This window comes from Mya arenaria, chromosome 12, assembly GCF_026914265.1.
Source record: "Mya arenaria isolate MELC-2E11 chromosome 12, ASM2691426v1".
NCBI classification, from domain to species: Eukaryota; Metazoa; Mollusca; class Bivalvia; order Myida; family Myidae; genus Mya; species Mya arenaria.
Window position 1 is genome coordinate 47,723,562 of NC_069133.1, and position 17,964 is coordinate 47,741,525.

Here is a 17,964-nt window from a genome sequence, read left to right on the forward strand (position 1 = left end):
TCAATCTCCGACCACGATTTAGTCCAAAGCTATTTTGTAACGAAATAGCCGGTCGTAGTTTAACCAATCAATTTTGTTGGTAGAAGCTGGAAAACTAGCAGTCTGTAACCTGCAGTCGTGGGAGTGATGTGTTATGGTAGACTTTTAAACAGGGGAGGCCGGACCCGGAATTTTGATTTTTTTGCCTTGACAAGAGAGTGTCAGAAAGGAACAAAATGTTAGTACAAAAGATTGGTGTAACGATGAAAAATGTAACGGAGAGATTAAATATATTAAGCACTAAATCTTTGTTACTTTAGTTTTTCAGTTAAAAAAACTCGTTAATATATACCATACTGTACGCGTTAGGTGTATAATTCATAAAGCAATTCTATTGCCATTGCAGAATACATGCTCGTAAATTATTGATCATGTTCATCTGTCCATTGTTCTATTATTTCATCTGATTTATTTTGCAGGTATTATCACAATGCTCATTTAAGTCACGTATTCTGGTGTATCGTTTTGTCTAAAACATGCGCATGGGCAGTACACAAAAGCGGTCGGTAAAACTAATTATATTACAATTGAAAGTATTCAAATGACAGTATCTAGTGACAACGACGGAGACAAGAGCACACGTTGATATATTTTCATACTATGGATGAATATAAAGTTTATATAAATGGCTCGATTTTTTCTTAGTTGTGTTTCGTGTATTTTGATGTGAGAGAATTATCAGCTTAATCAGACCTAACAGAAAAGCTTTGATAGTTCCATGGAAAGCATTTATTTGGCAACCGGTTAGGTTTTTTTATTAAAAATGAACATTCATATATTTATTGTAACTCTTTACACAAAACTTTCACTTCTCAGTGGTTTAACTAAAGGACAAATGTTTGAAATAGAAAATGGCAAAATAAATACCACAAATCCGTCCGTTTGGGTACACGATGTAAGTTTAGGTGGTTGCTTGGATGAATGTAAATTTCGCTCATCTTGCGCGGCCTTGAGTTACCACCAATTCGTAAACCTATGCCAACTGGACCTAACGCCTAGTCCTGAAGTTGTACCAACCAAAGAAAGAGGTTTACTCTGTTGGATAAAAACAACACAAGAGGTAAAATGCTTTATTATATACGAAACCTAATTGGGAATGTTGATACTTTTAACGGGCCTATGAAAGGAGGGTAAAAAATATAAAACATGTTTCAATTTGCTATTTTACTCACATTCTTTATTGGAACATGAAAAGTCAAGCCTTAATATATCGAACATGAACAATTCGTAGAAATTGATAGAGTAATGTAAAAAGGTATGTATCATTTTGTATATACTCTGGCGAATATTTTGACTGTGTGATGAAATAAAAGCTTAAGTCATTAAAGTAAGAAATTTATTATCTTGTCAATTCAATAAAAATACATCGATGACGTTGTGTGTTTTTTTGATAATAAGGGAGATTTATTCATGACGATAATATATACATAAAAACAATTAAGAAACTTATAGTGTTCATCACAGTCAGCTGTGAAAAAATGAATATCAACAAGGGTCATATAGTGGCTTCAGCTTTATATTAACCAATGATTTCAACAGTTAATTCTTGAGGGAACATGTAATCAGACTGTGATTGAGTCTTTACAGCTAAACTAACCTTCCATGCACATATCATAACTAAAATGCAACTTGAATATATTTAGAAAAATAAATTAATATAATATAAATTTCCTAATTCATGTACTAAACAAAAATTATCAATGTTCTACGTTAAGTAAGCGGCCTGGAGGACTAGCGACCTAGCGAGAAGTAAGTGATCTAATGGCATTGTGGCTTATTTTATTTACTCTAGCAATTACAAACTTATTGGTTAATGTCAATGTGAAATATTTGTTCTGAGACACGAGCAAATGATAAAACACAATTGTTTGATAACTTTTCCTCCACAAGCCGGCGTTGATGTCGGTGATCGAATAGTCAGTTAAGGGCATCCCACTGGTAGCGCGTTAGAAAAAGAGTATGCAAAAATTGTTTGTTTGTTGTTGTTTTTTAAATATATTAAAACAAAAATTAAATCTCCGAATATAATACACGTGGCATGTTACCCTCGCAATACACGTGGCATGTTACCCTCGCAATACACGTGGCATGTTACCCTAGCAATACACATGGCATGTTACCACACGTGGCATGTTACCCTCGCAATACACGTGGCATGTTACCCTCGCAATACACGTGGCATGTTACCCTCGCAATACACGTGGCATGTTACCCTCGCAATACACATGGCATGTTACCACACGTGGCATGTTACCCTCGCAATACACGTGGCATGTTACCCTCGCAATACACGTGGCATGTTTCCCTCGCAATACACGTGGCATGTTACCCTCGCAATACACGTGGCATGTTACCCTCGCAATACACGTGGCATGTTACCCTCGCAATACACGTTGCATGTTACCCTCGCAATACACATGGCATGTTACCACACGTGGCATGTTACCCTCGCAATACACGTGGCATGTTACCCTTGCAATACACGTGGCATGTTACCCTCGCAATACACATGGCATGTTACCCTTGCAATACACGTGGCATGTTACCCTCGCAATACACGTGGCATGTTACCACACGTGGCATGTTACCATCGCAATACACATGGTATGTTACCCTCGCAATACACGTGGCATGTTACCCTCGCAATACACGTGGCATGTTACCCTCGCAATACACGTGGCATGTTACCACACGTGGCATGTTACCTTCGCAAAACAACTGGCATGTTACCCTCGCAATACACGTAGCATGTTACCCTCGCAATACACGTGGCATGTTACACTCGCAATACACGTGGTATGTTACCCTCGCAATACACGTGGCATGTTACACTCGCACTACACGTGGCATCTTACACTCGCAATACACGTTGCATGTTACCCTCGCAATGCACGTGGCATGTTACCACACGTGGCATGTTACCCTCGCAATACCCACTGCTAGCCATAATGTCAGTGTACGTATAAACACAATGGAGTAGATGGAAATGTTTTGTTTATTTGATACAGTCACAACATGCAATATTGGCGAGGTAGACTCGTATATAACTGTAACAAACAATAATCGCTTGTGTATCAATGTTCCACTGAGTATAAATCAACGTATTATGTAGTTTAATTATTATCACAAAATTATTTTTTTTGTAAATATAGGACCATGTGGAGTGCGGCCAACACTCGTGTAAGATTGGTTTTGTATGCAATATTCGGCAGAAAACATGTGAAAGAAAAGGTAATGTTATTGTCAACGATGGCAGGGAACTATTTTCCAAGCGAAGATATTTAGAAATTCATAACTTGTGTGAAATTGTTACTGCGTATCTGATTTCCTACGTGGCAAAAAAAACACTAAATTTCCAGTACAGAAAGTTAATTATTCATTAATCATTTTTTTTTCTTTTTAAAATATGATGGCGTTTTAACAACTCTAATTAGATTGTATTATTCCTCTGGTGCACACCATTTCCTTTCATATTTTAGTCTGGATGTTAAATAATTTAAGAGTTTTAGACCACCATAATTAAACGAGTGATTTATTTGTTTGAGTACAATACACATTTTGTGTTTTTGCAAAATATGTTGAGTTTTGCCGATAACTCTTTTCTCTTTTTCAGAATGCTCCCCTTTGTCAATTCCCAGTAACACTATCATCCTCGGTAACGTGAACGCAGTCGGGGCCAAGATAAAGATGCGATGTAAGGAAGGATATTTTGCAACAGGACCGGAAACCATCACATTAACGTGTGGGGTAAATGGAGCTTGGAGTCCACAACCTTTAATTTGCAAGACAGGTATTAAATTGCGATGTGTTTTATTTTTTAAGGTCAACACTTACTGCAGAATATCAGTTTTACGTGTTCCTTTTATTTACCACATCAAGCAAGAATGGTATATGCATCAAGTATCGTGCAAGTCAATGAGACTATAACTTTATATTTCTCAGCTTCATCTTTTTTTCTAAAGAATACATATATATATATATATATATATATATATATATATATATATATATATATATATATATATATATATATATATATATATATATTAGCCCAATATCGACCAAAGTCAGTCAATACGATTTTCTGCCTTTTTGATTGGCTACTAAATTCGCCCGAAACAACATTCTACAGAACAGGTTTATCAATCTATTCGTAAACCCAAAACAATTATATTATTGATGAGCACTTAATCATAAACATTCGAAAACCATAATTTGTTTTAAAATATACAACATAGTAGCCAATGATTTTAAGTGGTGATATCACCAATACGTCACACATGTTTCCGTTCTGTCATGCATCTATATATATAATACAACTATTTTGTAGCACCAGAAAGTTGAAATATATTCACATGAAGAATATACTTGGAATTTTACAATGAAATTTTCCTGGTAACTAGTGTAAGTAAACCATTTACAGTTGCATCATATATTTCTACCGCCGTCTAGGTTAAATAATTTACTGTTTCTAAAAATAGAATGTCCTACCAGACAATACTAATTGTTTCATTGTGAAAGGGGATATTTTTTACTTTTGAATCATAAGACAGTTTCGGTATTTGCTTAAAATGTGTAAACTATTTCGCAATTTAGGAAAATGTACGATTTTCTTCATTAATTCTAAAAAATGTTTTATTATTTCTGGACGATTCTTTAAAACATGACACTAGAGTATTACAATTGGTACCAACAGTCTTGGTTGATTTTTCTTACCTTAGGATGGAAACCTAAAATTAATCTTCACAATATAACCGTTGACTTGATAACCGAGAAAATCTACAGGACACATGTATTTTTGAAACGTTTGGTATGTCAGAAAGTTCAATAAAAACTGGACCTTTGGATGTTATTTTACGATATATTTTCTTTTGTAAGCATCTGTTGGATCAGCATGTACTGCAAACAACAAATGTCTTGATACAACTACCATAAGTGTCACAAAGTATTTTACGATGATAACATTTCGAATGTTTTATAGTTATATTTATACCTAGCACTGTCACGTTTGTTAACGTGACCCAAAGGGTTTTTGGACAAAGTGTTACCCTCGCAATGATACGTGGCATGTTACCACACGTGGCATGTTACCCTTAAAGTACGTGTTAATGTGTTAATTGGAAAGGTTTCAGTCTGACCGTTCACAGGCGGTCACTAACAAGTCTTGATAAACATAACTATGTTTTATAGTATATATGCACTGTGTTGTTTGTGGAGTTTTTGTGATTTGTTTGTGTTCTATGTCTTTGGCGTTTACCCTGTGCCATTAAACGGGGTTTTTGCTTAAACTTTTGGCTACTGAGCTTGTTTCTGTAGTTTTTCACATAAATATTATCTGGGATATGTGTTGCGAAAGAAATATATCATACACATATAATGAGAATATGCTTATTATATTAATCAGAGGTTGGAAAATCGTGTTCAAGTGTCACCGATTGTCCTAACAACGGATATTGTTCTTCAAACACCTGCAAATGTGCATCCGGTTTTGTACAGGATGGAAAACTCTGCAAAGGTAACACAGTGAATTCAACTGAAATATCATTTTGAAACCAATGTAGTATGTACATATCATTACAATGAATTTATATAGTAGATCCGTAATAGCCAATGTTGCAAAATGAACGCCTAATACTTTCATCAGGAATTCAGTTTTCGTCGTCAAATGCATCAAGCCTATTTTCGCACCAGCCTTAAACTGTCATCAATTTTGTAACAAATATACGTAAAGAAGGGCGGTAGCGATGAAAAAGTGGGTGGGGAGGGTCAAGAACTAAAACGTTTAAAAGACATGTTTTATTTAGCTTTGAGAAACGATCTTTTTTGGGAGTGAAACATTTATTCTTGGCGACATGTTTTGGATTAGTTTGGAGTGAAACCAATTTTACAAAAAAAAAGACTAACAAACTTTGGATAAAAAAGCATTCACATTTTTACGGAAAGGTCTGATGACATAAGTATTTCATTTTTACGTCAAAATGCCCCAGACTGCATATTCAACCATGTCTTGAGAGATCTTGATGACATTTTGTCAAATAGGAAAGTTATTCAGAAAAATAATGATATTTCGTGGAAAAAAATATTTTCCGGATTACAAAAATGCATATATCTTTCTTTTTTTTTAAAGCTGCAATCAACACAAAGCCAAAAGACATTGTTGATTTTCGCAGTTACGATAAATTTGACTCACAAACATATTCTTTTTTTGTATTAAGACACTTCCGGGAAAACGTAAATGCTTTTTTAATGGAAATTGGATAAAAAAAATCGTTAAAAAGGCTCAACTCCTAATAACATCATTTCATGTTGCATCGGATATATGAGTCATGCTTGTTAAATATTGAATCTCAAAACTAAATAGAAGTTGATTTTTTAAAAGATTTAAAAGTTTGGCCCTCAATCGACTTTTGCATAGCTGCCGACCCTAAACCCGGGCAAAATTGTTTTGTGATTCTGTCGACATTTAAAAAGTCCAATTCTACCTAGATAAACGGTCATTTGGGATACTCTTTCAAGTCGGCAATGTTATTTGTTGTTGTTGTTGTTATTGTTGTTGTTGTTGTTGTTGTTGTTGTTTTGATTGGAGAAATTGGTATTCTCAATAACAGGAGCCCTTTTGCGTTTGCTTTGAATTTGTGAAATAGTTCACAATTTTAGAATATGTATGGGTTGTCATGTTCTTCATTAGTTCCAAAATTACTTACATGGTTGTGAACTATATTTTAAAATGTGGAAATATATATAAAACAATAATGGTAGGGTGTAAACATTGGTTGATGGTAGGCACCAATGGTCGTTATTTGGATTTTTCTAAGATCACGATGGAAATATGAAAAATATCTACACAAAATGACCATTTCCCGGTATCCAAGAATTTCTGCCGAACACTTGTTTATCATGAAGCGCTCTGTTTATAAAGAAAAATCAATGGCAAGATGACACTTGATATATTTGGCGACTTGGTTTCTTTTTTTAGCAACGGTTGGATTAGCGTGCGCAGCTAATGACGACTGTGCTGATACAACTACCACGTTTTGTGATACATTAGCAGCAGAAAGTCAATGTAGAAAAAGTAAGGGACTCAAAATATCTGAAACGAATACAATTCGATTTTTTGATAGTTTACGTTTAAAATTAAAAGGGTTTATCAATCTTTAATACGGAGACACAAAGTTAGTTTTCACGATTGCTTGATGTGTTTGCTTGAAAATACTTAAGTCATGTCAGGGCCATGTGCTTTGAACAAAATGTTGTTATACATTTAAAAGATTACGGACTTATTATATTAAACAGAGGTTGGACAAACGTGTACAACTGAAAGTGATTGTCCTTACAACGGAGATTGTCATTCATCCATTTGCGCATGTAAATCCGGTTTTGAACAGAAGGGAGATTTCTGCAATGGTAACATAATGCGTGTTGTGTCTAAAATAGTTTGAAGACCATTATATTAAATAAGGTCAAGTACTAGCTATTTCAACAATAGGTCTATAAAACCGTCTTGTTTGTCCATCAGGCATTCCTAAAATATATGTCAATCTCTAAGTATTGCCCTTACTTTCAACGTTCAAACATATTTATGCAATAGCAAAAATGTTCAAAAGTCATAGGCTCAGGTTTCCACAGCAGTATACGTGTAAATAACTATTAAAAATATTTATCAAGCTCTTTTTTGAAGAAAAAAACACAAGATTTATGCGACTCGTGATCTTTGTCTCTCAAAATGGACCACAATACTAGTTTCTAACCAACCACTGAGGAGTGATTAAAATCAACTCACAGCTCTCTTCGCAATCGAGTAAAAAGTAAATTTGTTAACTACTCGGCCTTTCTGGAAAAGATTTCTCTAAACCTTTAATAAAGGGACTGTTTTAATAATATGTGTATTATAGGTCAGGCATGGTTAGAATATAACTAAATTATATACATATGATATATTTACTTATCTATGTGAAATTTTATTATTCCATTTTTTTCAACACCCCGACTGATACTTTCACGTATGATTTTGATGGACTGGGAAGTGTTTTGTTTAACATACTTTATATTAGTTGCATTTGGATTGTGCTTAATAAGTTCGTTTCGTTACATACGGGGACATTTACACAGAAGCTGTGATGTTTTCCTTCTTATCATTGTGTAAAATCATTTATCTCTAAAAACCACTCCGTGTATTGTTTTGTCTTGAATAACATCACCCCCTTTATTATAGGCTCGGAATTACCATAAACTAACAGGAAAATGCTATTTCTAAGTTCCAATTCAAAATAATAGATATACTCCTTTCTGAAATCCTTACCAATTAAAATCAATTTTCGCCAATCTCCTTCCATTTACTTGTCAGAAACAACATTCTATACAGTCCAATGTGTCCATCTTGAATTCCTAATTGATCGGCTTAAAATATCTTAGTTTTTTAACTTCTTTCATCGTCGTCATGAATATAGTTCTATTGATATTAAACAACACTTCATAGATGTGTTTTGATTAAATTGAAAATGAAATCCGATCTCTTGATCTAGTGAATTAAGTTCCAACTTCATTAAACAGTCAAGGTATTGACCAGTGTGTATGTGTGTTCTTCCTTTAAAATTAAATATATTTTTCATTAGTTATTTAATTTCTATGAATAAGGATTTGACCAACATGTTTCATACCGATTTTATTCAGTTTGTAAATTTTAACATGTTAGATCATGAATAATGGAACTTTTTGAAGTACCCCCGTTTTATAATCGTATTAGATACCCAAACCAAGGACGTTTTCTCAATACAATAGTGAATGTGGAATTGTACACCTTGCAACCCTGCCTTTTAAATATAATTAATATTATGGCGCACCTCACCCAAGCTTGAAACATTGATTTTTTTTTGTTTTAAGGAAAATGTTAGTTCAGTATTATTTCGCTTATATTTTACCGCCTCATAAAAGTTACATGTTGAAAAAAGACTGGTAATACTGTTCTACACCATCATGCCAACAGCGTTGTTCGCATATCTTTACTTAGCGTAAGCATTTCAGAAGCCTAAGTTTGACAATAGAAGTGAAACATTTGAGCAAATGCTTCTACAGTATCAGATACACCACGAGTCTTCTACTCAGGTACTTTAAACATGGCTGGATATTGCAAATCAACAAATACATGTGTTAATATTACCGCTATGAGATATGGAGTAATTGGATCCTTTATACCATGTACTTATTCTAAAGGCTCAGTAAATATTTTTATTGTCAACTAAAACTAATTCACAGAGATTTAAAATGGTCTCAATGACCCTGTAGATATTACCTTTACGGCGCATGCTTCGGAGGCGGCGTCACCAATATCAAGACAGTCATTTTTGTATTTATTATTTAATTCTCATCAAACTTGTCGTAATGTCTAGGTCAAAATCGATAGTCAATTATCCCAGTATCACGAGAGTTATGTACTCCAAGTTATCATCGTCATATGCAGTCAATAATGTTGTTGTCATTTATTTTATTTCGATGGTCACGATAAAAGCCTGAATATGCAATGATAAAGCTTTATATTAAGATGAATTGCAAAGGAAATACAAGAATCAAGCCTCTTTCACATTTGAAAGCAGTGTTAAATAAAAGTGATCATGCATATCTTTCTCTCTATACTGAATATATATTTTCAGGTAGGATCATCTCACAATGGGTTGAAAGTGTCGTTGCCTCTTCCTCGGAATTCATGTTGTAAGTTTAAAGTTTATAAATTAGTATGATTAGGGATATTGTATTTGGCGATGGGTGTCTCACGTTTGTCCCGCTATATTAATTGTCATGTTGTTCTAAAGTGTTGTTTCTGAAGTAGACGAATTACTTTGCGGGTAAATAATTTGAAGTAGAATAAAATACGATGAATTCCTTTGCAAAAAAGACTAGTATCATTCTGTTATTTTTTGTTGAATGTTGCACCATTACACATACCACACTAGAGGTTGTTCCCTTACCCGCCCCTGGTATCCGGTATTAAATGGCTGTTTTCCACGTACTCTCGATTCAAGAGTGGGTTACGCGGTACGCAGTTTTTTTAATTGACGCATTATTCGGTACGCATTATCTCGAAGTCGTTCAAGATAATTTGATACGCATGCTTCAGTAGAATATAACGGAGTATTCGGATACTCAATAGGGAGTGTCTTATACCTTCATGCTAGATACACGCACTATATGAATTTACGAAACAAATATAGCACATCATATCTTTGAATTATATTGGTTTAAAATATTTACGTTTTGCATAATGTGTCAGATACCTTAACGCTTTTAAAAAGCGGTGCCAAGCGTACTATTTTACGCTTATAAAAGGTTTGAATTGAGTAAACTGACGCTTATGAAAGGTATTACTTATGTTTTGACATGATTATGAATTATGTATGAACTGAATAGCTTAACGAAAAGTACAAGCAGTAACATAAATGTATAAGATTTCCATATCCACACACTTATGAAAAGCGGAAGAAGATTGTATAAGCAGTACAATAACGTTCAACGCAAAACGGTTGTTAGATGCTACGAGCAGAATATATTAATGTTCCGGGGAGTTAGTGGTGCATATTCAGGACGTTGTAGCCAGTCCGAAATTGTAAAGAGGTTGAGAAACACTACTTGTTCATGTTTTGAACAAATATACTACATCTTGAGTAGCACACTATTCAGGTATGTGTTATATGTACAGTTGGGTTAAAGCATGCTGTCGATATCCATTATACATGAAAAAATCGATCTATATCATACAGATATGAGTAGTTTTGTACGAGTTGGACGGTTGTGAAATACACAAAATGCCGAGATCCCGTGTTATGCGATAATCAGTTATCCTACCGATACACGCGGAAACGTCTTTTATGACCAGCTGCAAACTAGTTAAGGTACACGTAGCGTTTAGCAATGTCTCCGTTAACAATAAATCCACACACGGCTTTACCTCTATTTCAACGTCATGATTTGTTTAAATAGGTGGCGTGCAAGTCGGATAGTCGGAGAACCAGATGGAAGTGTTTGGAGCTTTTGGATTTCATCTTATTGGAACAACTCTAAGTTTATTGAGGTAATCTGTTTTTGATTTCGTCAAAAATAGGAAGCCCCCATGGACATTAAACTGTGGACAAAAGCAACGTCCTTCAAGAAGAGCACTCCCTGTACTGATCCCGCAACTATTAATGACCTCAAAATCATCCCGCTTGTCATGTATTCGTCGAAATTATAACATAACAATGTTTCCTGTAGAGCAATGCCTCCGGCCCACTATAAAAAAACATCAGAAAATTACTAAAAAGTAGTGAAAAATTACACCTTTACAGTCATACAATCATAAAATGTATAGTTGTATATAATTCAACACATGATAGAAAGTCCATTGTTAACTTGTCGGCTATTAATTTCAAATAACAAATGCGTTACAAATAATTTGCAATGAGTATGAAATGCGAAGAATTATTATTCTGTATTTAAGTTGCTCACGTACGTTTATCTTACCTCATACTATGAAAAGAGTTAAGAAATTGTTTTTTGTCTTATATGGCATAGTTATCGTATCTAAACCATAGGGACAAAACCTTTAATTCCGGTTATCAAATGTGTCACCGATTTACTGAGTTGCAGCAGTCCTAATAAAATACAAACGGGCCTTTCTTTTAATCTCAAAGATCCTACTGTATCCTAGTTTTAGATGTTCATTATATTCATATAGTTTCTTTGACCTGAGAGAAACCAAACACTATGTGTGTTGTTTACATAATTATATAAAATTTTATTTGAATAATCTGTACCAAGTGTTATCATTTTAGAAATGCATTGTGGTTTTAGTATTGCAATGTGTATTGGCATATCTGCATATCAAAGTTGTTCCTTTTCTTTCAATGGCAATTGACTAATTACATCTTATTTCAACCTTCAGGTAGGATTCTTGAACACTGTAAGAGTGACTACAGTTGAAATCTACGGAATTTACCAGACAGTTGGAATAGAGATCAAATGCCTTCAAGATGAGGCGTATATACGCCTATACGTTGGCAAAGTTACCCCTCCAGAGAGAGGGGTATTCGCACCAACCTTGGTACGTCGTATGCGTATAAATCCATCATTGACAATTTTGTTCAATTCAAAGTTGTGTTTCATATACATGCGTACGAATTCAATTGGCAGTGTTCCATCGGCTTTCGTATGATATATATGTGCGTGTGTGCGTGTGTGCGTGCGTGCATGCGTGCGTTAACATCCCTTGTGGGCTTAATACATTAATACATTGTGGGCTTAATACAAAAGCTACGTTTACGATTTAATAATGTACATTTTATAATTGCTGTATGTATCTGACATTGATGAATAAGTGACAATAAGTCCGCCGCTGTATTCAAAGCGTTTGTTTAGATTTGTAGTTGGATTATCTCAGAGTAACTGTACGAGTAATGAGGGTGTTTTTTTAAAAAAAAAACATGGGATATTTAATATTGCAGCTAATCTTGTTTAGACCCATTTGGTCAGTGCAGTGCAACTTTTTATCACGATTGGTAGAATATATGCTTGCGAATAAAACCAGTCACACTGCTTGTCAGCGGACTTCACACCTACAACCTTTCTTTCGACATTGCTATGATATACGAAGGAGTGAACAATATAAATTGGAAATATCATCGATTTAGACTCATAACCAGCTCTTGGTATCTTATGTTAATCAATTCACAATTAGCTCACACACTGTTGTATGTCCACAAACATATCGGTTTGATATATGCGTATGAATCGAGATAGTAATAATAAAGTAAAGTAGTAAACATTAACACTATTTGTCCACCAAATACACGGCAGCAGTGCATTTTAACACAATACTAAATGTACACGAACAGCTGTATGCCATATGTATGTAAATCAAGCGAGTTATAATAAAGGCGGCAATACATGTTATCACAATACGTTTGTTCCACCAGCATACCAAACTTTTATATTCTGTGGCCTGCCGTTTACTAACCTGTCGCTCAAAATATATTTGTACGAACAGTCTTTTTTGATTGTTAAACAAACCCACCCTCAGAAAATATAATTAGGAGGAATTTCCAATCATTAAGAGGGGGGGGGGGGGGGGGGGGGGGGGGGGGTGGTAGATGCATGACTTCGCAATTTTAAACTTTCATTAAAAACACAATACTTTAAATACTTTGTTTCTAACTTCTTAAGTTTCGAAATGGATACATTTATTACTCATATACCGTTGATCATCGACCTTTAATGATTGAAAGTGTCAGTTTAGTTCAATTTCTATTACTTATAACTGATTACAATAACAATTACTTATAATACCATAAACATCGTCATTACGTCACTCAACCAAGTGTTCTATGGAATATTGATAGTTGAAAACATATAAACATGAAACAATAAATTATGTCGGAACCAGACAATAGCATTGAGCTGATCATGGCCACAAGCCAATTGATTGTAGATTTTCTTATCTAACACCAAATGGTACAAATTATTTCAAACAAGAAACATAACTCTTACGAGCCTATGGTCTTGTCAGTATCATTGCTATCGAAGGGTTTGATACAACCGGCACCACTCCATATTGGCGGATTTCAATGATAACTAACCCTTGGTATAGTACATGTTTATATTTACACCTCGACTTCCATTCCTTAAATGAACAGCCTTTCGGCAATTGCGGTTATCATTCGATAACGCAACATCTTCGGATATGTACGGATCGCGAATTATCGCATAACAATATACATGGAAATTGTTTATCTTGTTATGCACCAGTCAATTGTAACCACGGCCCCTCCAGGTCCGGTGGTATACCGGGGATAGCCGGGGAATTGGGTCGTGTTTTTACATTTCAGGTGGCCCCGCAGTGCCGGGTGAATGCGGTGGTTTTGTCTTCGCTTTAAATAAAGCGGGGAATGGGCTTTACCTAGGGTCACAGGGGGGCGGGGGCATTTGGCGGGGATTTTACCATCTGTTCGTCCCCGCTATTCCCCGGACCTGGGGGGGGGGGGGGGGGGGGGGGGTCGTGGTTACAATTGACTGGTGCATTATTGATTGTCCTGTGTCAGCAGGTCCCGTAAAAATATACCACCATTTTAGAAAGTATTAATTAATGATATGTTAAATGTATTGTTGCCATTAGTGTTTCAATTTTACGTTTAAAGGTGATTTCAAGTGCCCAATCTTTTCCCGCGTTATTGTGATAATTCCCGCGTTCATTTGATAAACTGTTTCCGTTACGGTCGGGTTATTCTTTTTGCAGAATGGATGAGAAAGGTTTACTGCAAGTTTGTTTTTTAATGAAATGAAGTATTTATTTAACACTTCTTGAATGAAATAATGAAGTTTTGGTGTAAATATAGGTAATGAATTTCGGGATTGGTGTCAACGTTGTGGATATGAGGGCAATTTGGCGGGTCAAAGTACGCGTGAAGTCCTTCGGTCTCCACACACTTTTAGTACCCTAACAGCGTTCATACCCCGAAAATAATATTCGGTAGTTTACGTACAGGTTGTAAATGTGGTCTGTGTTTTATTTCAGGAAAGGTCTTGTTTGTCCAACCAATTACGGATCGAGGTGTTTACAGGTGTGCAATTGTCTGGAAATTGGATGGCAATCGATGCAATACGACTTAACGGGACTTTAGTTTGATTCGGTTGAACAATATTTTACTTTATAACAAACTCAACCCTTTTTACAATCGTATAATTTAGAAATTATTGCAATTTTTAACTATTTTACAAGAGGTTTATGTGTGTTGAAATATAAACAAAATATCTTTATTTAAATTAAATATATACTTTTTAGACTATTTTTGAAATAATCAATAAAATGTACATCTCGGAAATTAGAAACAATACATCATGTGAGTAACAATATACTTATATTTGTATGGAGAAAAACATATTCTTCATCGAATGTTTATATACAAAATACATGGATTGATTTCGTAAAATATATCCCTTCATCAAGTATTCAATTAAACACACAATACAACCGTTTCATTGTATATTTTTCTCTCTATTTGATTGTCATGTGATAAAGTGATTGTATTTAAATATTATCATTCTTCTATTGTAAAATGCAATCAATACTTAAGTAAATCATTAAAGATACAAGACAGAATATCAAACAAGCTCAATTTAATACAATTTGAAATCGAAAGTGTGAATGAATTCCCTGTTAAAATTAATGTTATGCGTCAAATAAATCACAACCAATTGTCGCTTTACTATGCAATTAAATAATACTGAGAGCGCATTTTTGCCAATTTAAGAATGTACCTGTAATTATTGAACATTTATTGTATGTTTTTAATTTAAACACTTCATTTAATTCATAGGTCAATTCTTAAAATACGATATTCATATTAGAATGCACGGAATGAAGGACTGTGTTTTTGTCCTAAAGGACAGTGCTATATAGCCCACATTGAGTTGAAAAAATATATAGAACCATGCCAAGTCGCTGCATTGCGGCCATCACAGCCATAAGGCCTTTATTTCTTATTTAACTTAACAGGTTTCGATTTTACTTACATCCCTCTTAACTTCTATTAACTTACATGTGAAAAAAATATAGTAGCAAAGTCGATGAGACCTTTGGAATTAATCCCTTTTGGTCCATCAATAATTCTTTAAATGAAGTTAATGATATTGAAAGTACACGATATAAGGTCTCAGTGCTTTGCTACTATATTTTTCAGTGATTAATACTTATGACTTTTCAACGCTTTATACATCTACTCCACAGTATTTAGTTACAAACAAATTGATTCCTCTTATCGAAAAACCTTTTGCTAGGGAGAAAACTACTTGTATGGCAGATAATAATAAAATATCGTTTTTTATACCAACGATCGCTCAGATAAATATATCTATTGCCATGCACAGATTTCTTTTGTACTGAATAATTCTTTTCTAAAATTCGGTAAATGTTTATAAAAGCAAAAAATAGGCATTCCAATGTGTGCTTACTATGCACCTGTACATGCAGACCTCTTTTTATACTGCTATTAATGTGAATTTGTGTTGAAAACATCTAAGTCTGGAGACTTGCCCTTATTGATAAATTCAGTAACACTTCTAGATATATTGACGATATTCTGGCTAATCAGGTATTTACAGATAAAATTAACTCGATATACCCTTCAAAATTGCAACTTAATAAATCTAATACATCCAGTCTAAAAGCATCCTATTTAGATAGATCTACAACTGGATTAATTAATAATTAATTACCCTTCTTTAGATGAAGATGTTCCTAGTTCTCTATCATAAATAAGTATAGTGTTTTTATTGCACAGTTGATAAGATTCGCTAGAATATGCACAGGTGTCAAAGATTTCTCGCAGAAATTAAATTATTAAAATTCGGTAAATGTTTATATAAGCATACAATAGGCATTCCAATGTGTGCTTACTATGCATCTTTACTTGCAGACCTCTTTTTATACCGCTATGAAAGTGAATTTATGTTAAGTTTATGCATACTTTGATAAGTTTTACCTTACGTTTATATCTTATTTGGGATTGTTGGGTAAAGTGAGGTTGTGAACACACACTGGTTTAAACCCCCAGTAAATTTACATTTTACTGACCGTTCCACGGCGGTACCTAAAAATCCTTGATAAGCAGACCTAGTTTTTTATAAAGTATATATATATACTGTGTTGTTTGTGGAGTTGTGTGCTGTTGTTCCATGTTTCTGATTTGTGATTGTTTGTTTTGTGTTCTATGTCCTTGGAGTTTACCCTGTGCCATTTAACGGGGTTTATGTTTAAACGTTCGGCTACTGCGCATGTTTCTGTAGCTTTTCATGTTAATATTGTTATACATATAATGAAAAATGTTCCTTTTTGTTCCGAAGGCAGATAAACTTATGTTGCGATTATTATTTTTTGGAATTGCCTTTATCAGCCTCGATTACTTTTTGATAGCTCATTGATTCCTCTTTCGACTTGTTCATATTACTTTGAAATTCAATAAAATAGATGTGCAACCTCTCATGCGTCTTTTTTAAACCATGCAAGCCCTACGTGATGCATAAGAAGTTTTAGTGCATGAATAGTTAGCAATTATGTCGATTAAATACCTGCATCTATATACCTTTAACTACATCAAAGACAATCTGCCGTCGATTCCCTTGCATATTATCAAAGGAATAATAACAAAACGTGAGGCTGAAACGCCCCTTTTTGGGTTGCAATAGTCAGGTCTCTTTTTAAGTGTACTCAGGGTTTAACCAGGTTTTACGTTGAGCATCGTTTGATATCTGAATTAAATGCGCAGAATCCGGGTATAAAAAAACGATGGAGTATTATATACGCTAGATTGAAAAGTGGTATACCTTAACAGTGACAGCGACATACATGTAATGAAACAAATCTGGGGCACGCCTGTTAGTGTGACCATTGGCAAAGTAATCAATATTTTATTATGATTATACTTCTTTTACCAGTTCGACAATGATGATAGTGAAACAAGATTGCATATGAGGCCAGACTGAACGATCTGAAACATTCAATTTGTGCACAATAGATACTTCTCCGTGGAAAGAGCAACACCAGATAAACAAACAAGGGAAACGCATGGTAAACAACGCGTTAATACATAAATGCAAATTATACTGGGATTCTCGTAATGCAAACAATTGTGATTTTATTCTACATTGTATTTCGTATTCTTCAACCATGTATACAACCTGGTTTTATGTATACTGTTTCTAGGGAAAGTAATTTCGTCACACAGCAAGGATAATACCAAAATTGTTGTGCAGACCTTCGATTTTAAGAAACAGACTTTGTGCTTAATGGAAATTCACCTTTCAGGAAGAAATTGTGCATATATTAAGTGAATGTAATCACATATTGTCAATCAGGGAAGACTGTATTACCCAAATGAATAAGCGTTTGAATGAACAGGAATATAA

At 34.4% G+C, this 17,964-nt stretch overlaps 1 protein-coding gene across 2 annotated transcripts; it reads left to right on the forward strand.

Annotated features, from left to right (window-relative positions):
• The first annotated feature begins 609 nt into the window (after positions 1-609).
• Positions 610-17,039, forward strand: LOC128212164 (uncharacterized). Of its 2 annotated transcripts, XM_052917466.1 has the most exons (10): positions 610-1,099; positions 3,192-3,270; positions 3,653-3,829; positions 5,444-5,554; positions 7,016-7,111; positions 7,333-7,443; positions 9,687-9,744; positions 11,011-11,101; positions 11,951-12,109; positions 14,576-17,039. In XM_052917466.1, the coding sequence occupies exons 1-10, from the start codon at positions 803-805 to the stop codon at positions 14,684-14,686; spliced, it is 1,290 nt and encodes a 429-aa protein (XP_052773426.1). In that variant the 5' UTR covers positions 610-802; the 3' UTR covers positions 14,687-17,039. The 2 variants fall into 2 exon arrangements, with proteins under 2 accessions (XP_052773426.1, XP_052773427.1); XM_052917467.1 differs by lacking the exons at positions 7,016-7,111; positions 7,333-7,443.
• Positions 17,040-17,964: the final 925 nt, after the last annotated feature.